The sequence below is a fragment of the Nicotiana sylvestris genome, chromosome 3 (genome assembly GCF_000393655.2).
Source record: "Nicotiana sylvestris chromosome 3, ASM39365v2, whole genome shotgun sequence".
In the NCBI taxonomy this organism is placed as follows: Eukaryota; Viridiplantae; Streptophyta; class Magnoliopsida; order Solanales; family Solanaceae; genus Nicotiana; species Nicotiana sylvestris.
Window position 1 is genome coordinate 122,327,789 of NC_091059.1, and position 11,385 is coordinate 122,339,173.

Here is an 11,385-nt window from a genome sequence, read left to right on the forward strand (position 1 = left end):
CTGATTCTATGTTGGTTGATATTAGGCGATATAGATGATATTTACACCTTAATATTACCATGCTTTATTGTTGTTCTATAGGCGAATTGATAACAAAATGCTCTAAATGGTGTTCTTTTGCTTCGCAGGGAATAATTTAAGTGAGGAAGCATTACAGAGTGTTTTGGAGTCAATAATGCGACGAAAACGCCCAATCAAGAAGTACCCGAGCATGAAGAAGCAAAAAATGGACTAAGTGCAATCCACCGCAACCGCGGTGGAACCGCGATAGATCAGTACTTGAGGCAGAATTTTCAGCGTTCACCACGGTCGGACCGCGGTGTTGCCGCGACCGCGGTGAACTGTTCACGTGCCAGAAATTTGGGGACCAAAGTGCAACTCCGGGAAAATTTGTTCCAAAACCTTATAAACTTTAGAAGCTCGCCCAAGACATTTTTAAGCTTGTTTTTAGACTATTTTGGAGGCAAGAACAAGTGTGAGAAGAGTAAAAAAACATTAGAGTTCTTCTATCTTCTCTTTATTATTGCAATTACCCATCATGGATAATTTAGTAGTTTTATCTTGTTTTGTCATGAGTAGCTTATTTTCTAGTCTAGGGTTTTGATGGAACCTATTGAAGGATGAACTTCTTGTTATGTAATATAGTTTGCCCAGTTTAATCTCTATTTGTTCAACTACGTTCTTGTTGTAGTTAATTGATATGATCCTTAATTAGCTGTGCCTATTTATTATGCATAACTTGGGAGAGAGTGCATATTTAGGTAATTATTGAACAACACCACTCTCAAAGTATATGAGAGATCAATAACCGAGGGTTTAAAGGCGGGATTAGGGATAACGAAGCCTTGAGTGCAATCTGAAGTGAGTTGTAATAAATAAAGCCAGCTAGCATAACTCGGGAGAGTGCGTTTAGTAAATTGTCGTGATTACTCGGGAGAGAGTTACGATAATAAGAGTGCTCATGATTAATAGTGAATATTTAGTGAATCTATGTGAAACATAACCGGAAGGGATTCCATCAATAGGGGAAATCATAACCTTAGATCTTTCTCTTAATTGTTTACAACTTAATCATAGCTAGTTTTCAGTTGCTTATTTACTTTCATTCTTAGTTAGTAGAAATACCCTCAATTGTTATTTACAACATTTGGGAAGTTGATTCCGTAGAATTTAGTACGTCTAAGGAGAGTAATTGATAGGTTAATTATTTGTGGTTTCAACTTTGGGATAAATACTCAGGTTATATTTGCAACGTCCGCGTGTCCTTTTTATAAGGTATAGTTGGGAGTGATCAAATTTTGGCGCTGTTGCCGGGGAATTAACAGTGTTATCAATTACAATTGAAAGAAGTACAAAAATTCTTAGTGTAGTCAGTTTTCTCTATACCCAATCTTTGCATTGAAATTTTAACATTTGTTGACTTGGTTGCACAAATGCATGCCTAGAATCTCATCGAGAACTGGTGAAGTATTTGAAGCATTATCAGATCCAGAGAAAGTTTTCAAGGCCTTGAATCGGGCCAACTGAAAAAACAAACAACAACAAATAAATGAACAATTCGAACCAGACATGGGGGATCACGTAGTGGGCCCAACTGCGCCGGTAGAGCCAGTGGCACCTCTGGTGCCAGAGGCTGCACTTTATGACTGGGCACAACCCACAACTGAAAATCTGGCCACAACGATTTTAGTCCCATAGATACAGGGTGAATCATTCCAAATTACGAACAACATACTGTACTTGTTGCAAAATAAGGGACTATTTTCGGGGTCACAAATCGAAGATCCTCAACAGCACTTGAAGAATTTCCTGTCAATCTGCAAAACCAAGAAGCAACCCAACGTAACTCTGGAAGCAATCAAGTTGTTATTATTTCCATTCTCAGTGATAGGAGCTTCCCAGACCTGGACTCACTCCCTATTAATTCCATAACAACTTGGGAGGAGTTATTCAAGCAATTCGTGAACAAGTTCCACCCACCCAACAAGACTGCTCAACAAATTGATGAAAATTTGAGTTTCAAACAGAGACCAATGGATACACTGCATGAAATATAGGAACTATGTCTGCACCATGGTATTCTGGATCTGATGTTGGGGCAGCGGTTTTACATGGGATTGTCAAATAGCATGAAGGGCAATGTTAATGCTTCAGCTGGTGGAACATTTTTGAGCAAAACTTGGAGAGAAGGCCAGAGTCTGCTTGACAAGATGGCACAAAATTCGGGATGAACAACCAGGAATGCACCCATCACTCTAGTGGTTCACTCAGTGCCCTTAGATCCATCCAACTCTATGGCTGAAAATATGGCCACCTTATTGACATAGATGAGTATACTCACCAAAAAGGTGGAAGAGTTAGGGCAGAAGCAACAAGTACACATCGTAGATACTACCAATGGGGGCTTGTGCATATCTTGCATTGGTCAGCCAATTGGTAACCAGTGGAATGCAGAACATGATCACCATCACTACCCTGAGGACATGCATTATGTGTCTAATTATGGAGGCCAGAGACAGGGTGGTCAGACTTGGGGCCAACAAAATCAGCCGTACAGGCCAGTCCAGCCACAGTTCAACTATGGGAACATGGGAGGTATGAGACCTCCTAACAATATGGAATCTTACCCAAGGCCACAAGGATATAACAATCAAAATCAGCAGCAGGGGTATTATTATCCTCATTAGCAGCATGGTGGACGACATGAAGATGGGTTTGCTAGACTTGAGGCAATGATGCAGTAGGTTATTGGGTCTAATGCAAAAATTAGTGAAAGAGTAGATGCACATGATTCAACTATCAAGAATATTGAAGTGCAGATGGGCCAGATTTTGTTCTCTCTAAACAATCGCCCTCATGGGACATTACCTGCAAACACTCAAATAAATCCAAAAGATCAAGGCCCGAAGCAGCTGATGGCAGTGAGTCTATGGAATGGCAAAGATTTAGACGTGGAGAAAGAGAGAGCTCGAGAAAGCAGACAGGCTGAGACACTTGTACAAGTTCCCATTGAGCTAGATGATGCAACGAAGCTGATAGAGGTGACAGTACAACCTGCCCAGAAAGAAACTAACACCCAGTATGAAGCTGAGAGAGAAACTGAGACAGCCCAGGAACCAGTAGTTGAAGTGGTGCCTGACAAAGAAATACCCAAATCAATGGAAAGAAGAGACCTCTAGCACCATTCCCACAGAGGCTGGCCAAGTACCAAAAAGAGGAACAATACAAAAAATTCTTGGAGATGCTGAAACAAATCCAGGTGAATATTCCATTGATTGATGCCTTGAAGGAGATGCCTGGTTATGCAAAAATGATGAAAGACTTGATGTCCCGAAAATTCGATTTCCAAGACTTGGCCACAGTGACTCTTACTCAGATTTGCAGTGCGGTGGTGACTAGCCCAATTGCTGAGAAGCTGCCTGATCTGAGGAGTTTCACAATTCCCCGTACCATTGGTAATTTTGCTTTTGCTAAGGCACTTTTGTGATCTAGGGGTCAACATAAATCTTATGCCCCTGGCGATTTATAAGAGGCTGGGGATTGGGAGAGCTAGACCCACTTCTATGTTGTTGCAGCTGGTTGACAGGACTGTAAAAAGACCCTCTGGTATCCTGGATGATATGTTGATTCAGGTAGGGAAATTTGTGTTCCCTGCAGATTTTGTGATCTTATACTGCAAGGTGGATGAAGAAATTCCCATAATTTTGGGAAGGTCGTTCTTGGCCACTGGGAGAGCTCTCATTGATTGTGAGACTGAGGAGCTCAACATGAGATTGAACGATGAAGAGATAACATTTAATGTGAAAAAATCTATGAGGCGACCAGGTGAATTCACCAATTGCTCTCTTATTGATGCCATGGATGTAATTGTAGAAACTGATGATGAGATGCTGACTATTGAGGACCCCCTTGCTGCATGTCTGATGAATTTAGATGAGGTGAATGGAGAAGAACTGGCAGAATGGGTGTTGGAGTTAGAGGGCAGAGGGTTCTGGGATAGAACTCTTAAATTTGAGCCCTTGCACTTAGAAAATAGAGAAACTCCTCCAGCCAGGCCATCCATTGAAGAACCACCAAAGCTGGAATTGAAGCCACTGTCCGCCCATCTTAGGTCTGAGTTCCTTGGACCTGACTCCTCATTACTTGTTATTATGTTATCTAGTTTGTTAGATGTGTAGGCACAACAACTCTTACAGGTACTTAAAGAGTGTAAGACTGCCATTGGGTGGACCATGGCAGACATAAAGGGGATCAACCCCGCCTACTGTATACATAAGATTCTGCTGGAAGAGGGACACAAACCTTCCAGGGAACACCAAAGAAGGCTGAACCCCAACATGAAGGAAGTGGTGAAGAAAAAAGTGATAAAGTGGTTAGATGCGGGAATATTTTTCCCAATCTCTAACAGCAGCTGGGTTAGCCCGGTACAATGTGTGCCTAAGAAGGGTGGTATGTCGGTGATAAAAAACGATAACAATGAACTGATCTCAACAACAACCGTCACGGGCTGGAGAATTTGCATGGACTACAGAAAGTTAAATCTGGCCACCCGGAAAGACCACTTACCACTTCCCTTCATTGATCAGATGCTAGACAGATTGGCAGGGAGGTCACACTTCTATTTTCTGGATGGGTACTCAGGTACAATCAGATCTCCATTGCACTAGAGGACAGAGAGAAGACCTCCTTCACTTGCCCATATGGCATTTATGCCTTTCGGAGGATGCCCTTTGGCCTATGCAATGCACCCGCCACATTCCAAAGGTGCATGATGGCCATATTCACTAACATGGCAGGGGACATAATGGAGGTATTCATTAATGATTTCTCAGTGATGGGGAACTCATTTGATGAGTGCCTTATAAATTTGACTCGTGTGCTGAAGCGGTGTATTGAGACTAACTTGGTTCTTAATTGGGAGAAGTGACATTTCATGGTACAAGAGGGCATAGTCTTGGGGTACCGGTTGTCCAGTAAAGGAATTGAGGTGGATCGTGCGAAAGTTGACATGATAGCAAAGCTGCCACCTCTAACTTCAGTCAAGGCAATCAAGAGCTTCCTCGGGCATGTCAGGTTTTACCGGAGATTCATAAGAGACTTTTAAAAAATTTCCAACCCTCTTTGTAAGTTGTTAGAAAAAGATCACCCTTTCTTATTTTCTGATGATTGAAGGGTAGCATTCGAGGAGCTGAAAAAGAGGCTGGTCACAACACCTATCATTGTTGCCCCGACTGGGAGGAACCATTTGAACTCATGTGTGATGCCAGTGACTACGTAGTGGGGGCAGTGCTGGGACAACGGAAAGACAAGCTAATGCATCCAATCTACTATGCCAGTAGAACGCTGACTGGAGCACAATTGAACTACACTGTGACTGAGAAGGAGATTGTGGCTGTGGTGTTTGCTTTCAACAAATTCGGATCGTACCTGATTGGCTCTAAGGTAATATACACTGATCATGCAGCTCTCAGGTACTTGATTGAGAAGAAGGAGTCTAAGCCGCACCTAATTCGTTAGGTGTTTCTACTACAAGAATTTGACCTTGAAATTCGTGACCTTAAGGGTACAGAAAATCAAGTCGCTGACCATCTATCACGACTTGAAGGAGCGGAAAACTCAGTTGAGGTTGAGGATATTCTGGAAATCTTTCCAGATGAGTAGCTTCTCGCTACTAGTCTAGAGGAAGTGCCATGGTATGCAGACTTTGCAAATTACCTGGCCAGCGGTATAGTTCCCTATGACCTTTCCTCTGTACAAAAGAAAAAGTTTTATCATGACTGCCGCATGTATTATTGGGATGAACCTTACCTGTTTCGAATATGTGTTGACAATATGACCCGGAGGTGCGTCCCCGAGATAGAACAATCTTCTGTTATGTAGGCATGTCATGCATTGGCGTATGGAGGGCATTTTGGAGGAGTTAGGACAACTGCGAAAGTGCTAGAGGCCGATTTCTTTTGACCAACAGTGTTTAAAGATGCGCACCAATGGGTGAGGGGTTGCAATGAATGTTAGCTAACCAGGAACATTTCCCGTCGCCATGAGATGCCCATAAACCAGATTCAAGAGGTGGAAGTGTTTGATGTCTGGGGGATTGACTTCATGGTACCCTTCGTCAGCTCCTTTGGAAATAAGTATATACTTGTTGCTGTGGATTATGCATCCAAATGGGTAGACGCTGCAGCGTTGCCCACTAATGATGCAAGAGTGGTGGTGGGATTCTTGAAGAAGAACATATTCACCCGTTTTGGGACCCCGAGAGCGATTATCAGTGACGGAGACACCCATTTCTGTAATCGAGCCTTCAAAAGGTTGCTAGCAATGTATGATGTACACCACAAATTAGCAACCCCATATCGCCCCCAGACTAGTGGATAGGTTGAAGTGTCCAACAGAGAGATAAAGAGTGTGCTAACCAAGACTGTGAACGCCACAAGAACTGATTGGGTAAAAAAACTTGATGATGCCCTCTAGGCTTATAGAACTGCTTTTAAAACACCAATTGGTATGTCACCATATAAGTTGGTGGTTGGGAAGGCCTGCCACTTGCTAGTGGAACTTGAACACAAAGCTTGGTGGGCATTGAAACAGCTGAATCTAGACATTGAGGCGGCAAGTACAACGAGAATCACTGAATTGCATGAGCTCGACGAGTTTAGATATCTGACTTTTGTGAGCACAAGGTTGTACAAGGAAAGAATGAAGAGGTTGCATGACCAGAACATTGTTGAGCAACATTTCAAACCCGAGGACATGGTACTGCTCTATAACTCAAGATTACGGCTGTTCCTTGGTAAGCTTAAGTCACGATGGTCTGGTCCATTTCGAGTGGTCGAAGTATTCCCTTCAGGGGCTGTGAAGATTGCCTTGGAGAAAGACTCTCACACATTTAGAGTCAATGGGCAGAGATTGAAGCTATACATAAGCATGAAAGAACCAAAGGAAGTGTCAGAGATCCACTTGACGGAACCTCAGAGGTCGAGCGAGCCTTAAATGCGCTTGTCTGCATCATGTCGCGACGTTAAATCAGGCGCTGCATGGGAGGCAACCTACGAATGTTGTTGTTAGTGTTTTCTTATGTAACTTTATATATAAAAAAAAAAGAAAAAAACAAAAAAAGCTGGGCAGCACCACGACCGCGGCAGGACCGCGGTGAGAGGCGACTATTCTGCCTCAACTTTGTCCAACCCACCGCGACCGCGGTGGGATCGCGGTGAAATGCGATGATTCTGCCTCAGGACGTCAACCCATCGCGACCATGGTGGGACCACGGTAAGAGCCTACTACACTGTTTCGGGCTATGTAACCCACCGCGGCCGCGGTGGGACCGCAATGGGTACTAGGTAATTTTTTTATTATTTTATTTTTTTTACCTTTTCTTTCTTTTTTCTTCTTCTTTTATTCCATAATTCTTACCCCCCTTCTTTATTTCCCAAACATCTAACCCCCCTCCTCTAATTCTCAATCCCTCTCTTTCTCTAAACCCTAACCCCCCAAATCCCTCTCTTCTTCTTCTTTTTGACTCATCCCACTTCCCCCATCTCTATTCTTCTTACTTCTTCATCTATCCAGGTATGTAATTCCTCCCCCCCTTACCTTTTCTTTTGTATTTTGTTGTAGTTGTATGCTACCCTAAAGTTTGTAAGTGTGTAGTGATTTTTAGTAGATTTTTGTTAGTTTTCTTCTTATTTTCTTTTGACTTTCGTTTTTGGACTTACTGGTGAAGGGGCTGTGTGTATAATGTGGTAGAAAAGTGTATGTTTGTGGGTGTTGAATGAAGTGTTTTGGGGTGTGATGGTGTAGTAGAATCTTTGATTTGGGAAGCTTAGATATATCCATTTAGGCTATCTGTATGAAGAAATTGTCTTGCCCACAAGGTGTTTGGGAAATTACCCCAATGGAGTTATAAGGGCTAATGTGACTTGGTTGTGGTGAAGTCTGAGTAACCCACCATCGTCACACATTTCACACACTCACTGATAGGTATTTCTCTGTTTGACAGGTGCAATGAATCCATCTAGGAAGAGACGCAACACCGGGTCCTCCACTAGTGGAACGGGAAGCTCCTCAAGAGCTAGGGGTCAAGCCAGTGCGCCACAGTTTGGCAACACTAGATTTGTCTCCAAACCGGCGGAGGACAGGTACAATGCAAAGGCATCTAAGAAATTTCTACATGAGGTGCATATTAACCGACAAGCCTACGAGGTGGAATGCCCGAATATCTTCAATGAGTTGAGAAGGTGTCAGCTGGACATCTTCTTCGAGGTACCGGAGGAGGCCAATGTTCAGATGGTAAGGGAGTTCTATGCTAACTACCCGGAACATGAGAATGGAGTTGTTATTGTACGCAATACACGGGTAAATGCATCCATCGAGGCCATCTACATGGTGTACCGACTGCTAGTGTTCAGGGGGAATCTGATGATTATCGTGCTTTTATTCGAATAAGTGCCTTGTGGGGAACTTTTCTCGAGACTATCTATGTGCCAAATAGAGAATACATATGGATAAAGCACCGGATCACACTTAACTACCAGTCTCTCAATTGGGAGGCTAAGTGTTGGCTCACCATTATCAAAAGTCGGCTGTTGCCCTCCAGCAATACGGTCGATGTCAATCTACCACGGGCGGCAGCAATCTATTGTTTCATGGCCCACAGGGATTTTGATGTTGCCCGGCTCCTCTATGATGAGATTCTAATTAGATCACCCGAGTTACTCAAAGGCTTCTACTTCCCTTCTCTAGTCACCAGGTTGTGCCGTCTTGCTAGAGTCCTTGAAGACCCTAGAGTTGATGGGAAATTGCCGCTGAAAGCCCTGTTCCTCACAAGAAAAATCAGAATTGGGATAGAGCCGGTGGTGAATGTTGATGAATCAGATGATGATGATGCTGAGGCAACTGAGATCCCACCACCTATAAGAGTTGATGAGGCAGGCCCTTCGTAGCCCTACCGTAGTACCCGCCTGACAACCCTGGAGAAGGATATGGCTGGTCTCCGCATTTCTATCACAGACTTGGGCACCAGAGTTATACTCTGACCACTCAAAGGTGAAGTCGAAGAAGAATATTTTAGGATGGCTTCGAGCGCTAGGACGAGCATGTCACCTTGATCCTGGCACCGTCTCTGATCTGGATTGATCTTCAGGGAAGTCCCCCTCCTTACTCTACTCTTTATTTGTTGACATGAGGACATGCCATATTTTTAAGTGTGGGGTGGGGGATGGCTGTTGTTGTATGATATTGTTGTAAATAGATTGTGTAACTTTGTATGCTGTTGCTTTATTTTGTTTCATTATTTTTGATTCATTGATAGGGTAGGATCATGTAATTAACTTCGACTTGGCCCGACGACGGATACCTTTCGACATGTCTCTTGAGGGACATAAGTCGAACATATATATATACTCTTCCTGATGACGGAGATTTGAGACAGTTCTTTAGGGAAGTCAGTCTAGAGAAAATCCCCCAAAAAAGAGTTTTTATTTTATTTGTAGGTAGTGTAGTAACTCCCCCTTGGTTTTTCTTTGGGCCACGGTTCTTTTCCAAGGGTTTAGCTTGAACCGGGTGTATGTAGTTTTTGTTTATTTTGTTGTTAGTTTTAGTTAGCATTGAGGGGCTACGAGTAGAAATAGAAGAGAATCCTTTAGCGTTAGTACACCTGAACACAATCGACACTAGAGTTAACGCCTAGCCTCAAGGGTTGACTCTTGCTAAAAGTGCCTTAAAGTTGTATGTTTGTAGCTGACTTAAACACTCAAATGAGAATGTCTTGATAAATCAATCCTGAGTGAGTCATATGCCATGTGTTTGTGAGCTATACTGTATTCTATGCTTTACATTTGATGCCTAGAACTTTCCTTGTGTGTTTGCAAAGCGAAATAGTAGCTTCATTCAGCCTTAGAAGTGATATAGGCATTTCTTTGTAAAGCTAGATATATATAACGTAAACCCACCTGAATGCAATACATCTTAGTTAACCCCGTTGAGCCTATAAGCCTGTTTCTTTGGAAATCACATTGCGAACCCTACCCAATTGTTTGAATAGCCTTCTGTTTGGACCCTTTTACCTCCCATAAGCACTTGAATGGTATTGAAATTATGCAAAAACAAAAGTGTGGGGTGGTGGTTTGGTTTTTGAGTGGAACCATTGAAATCGAGAAAAGATGCAGAGTTTTGAATAATAAAAGAAGAAGCACCACGAAAAAAAATGTGTTTGTAAATAAATATAGTGGTTGATAAGTGGTAGCTTGATGCAAATGCACCTAAAGGAATGGGATGTTATAAATGAATTGTGGGAAATGTATAGTTGACATAAGAATGATATGGAATGTTAATGTGTTATGTATTAAAAGTGCTTAGGGAGGCTAGTCACTATATCCACATATATCCTACCCATCCATTAGCCTACATTACAACCAAGTGAAGCCCTAATTGATCTTAGACTGGGTAGGCTCGATTAGTAGAGTAGTACACTACGGGCAAGCCTATAGTATATCTTTGTGGCATGTGAATGTTCTTTTGGAGAGTGACCAAATGTTGTCTATCTGAGTTCCTAATTGTTTTTAATCATATTAATCATGGAACTACTCTCTTGTGTGAAGTGAGGGGCATGTGATTCACAAAGGAAAGGTAAGTCTTGACTCTTGTAACGAGTAGTTTGAGTAAGTGCGAATGTTGCATGGTACGAGAGATTCGACTGTTGAGGCAAGGGTTGTTCACTACTAGGTGCAACTTTGGTAAATTGTTCAAGGTGTGAGTAGTTAAGGGAAAAGCTTAGGGAAGGAACTTTGATAGAGTGTGGTGGATTGCTAGAGGACTAGCAATGATTTAAGTGTGGGGTGTTGATATTAGGCGATATAGATGATATTTACACCTTAATATTACCATGCTTTATTTTTTTCTATAGGCGAATTGATAACAAAATGCTCTAAATGGTGTTCTTTTGCTTCGCAGGGAATAATCTAAGTGAGGAAACATTACAGAGTGTTTTGGAGTCAATAATGCAACGAAAACGCCCAATCAAGAAGTACCCGAGCTTGAAGAAGCAAAAAATGGACTGAGTGAAATCCACCGCGACCGCGGTGGAACCGCGGCAAATCATTACTCGAGGCAGAATGTTCAGCGTTCACCGCGGTCGAGCCGCGGTCTTGCCGTGACCGCGGTGAACTGTTCATATGCCAGAAATTTGGGGACCAAAGTGTAACTCGGGGAAAACTTGTTCTAAACCCTTATAAACTTTAGAAGCTCGCCCAAGACATTTTTAAGCTTATTTTTAAACTACTTTGGAGGCAAGAATAAGTGTGAGAAGAGTAACAAAACATTAGAGTTCTTCTATCTTCTCTTTATTATTGCAATTACCCATCATGAATAATTTAGTAGTTTTAT

At 42.5% G+C, this 11,385-nt stretch overlaps 1 protein-coding gene across 1 annotated transcript; it reads left to right on the forward strand.

The window, feature by feature from the left end:
* Positions 1-3,241: 3,241 nt before the first annotated feature.
* LOC138887957 (uncharacterized) lies at positions 3,242-6,993 on the forward strand. Its single transcript, XM_070169750.1, has 6 exons — positions 3,242-3,475; positions 3,576-3,938; positions 4,179-4,415; positions 5,173-5,471; positions 6,120-6,330; positions 6,475-6,993. The coding sequence occupies exons 1-6, from the start codon at positions 3,242-3,244 to the stop codon at positions 6,991-6,993; spliced, it is 1,863 nt and encodes a 620-aa protein (XP_070025851.1).
* Positions 6,994-11,385: the final 4,392 nt, after the last annotated feature.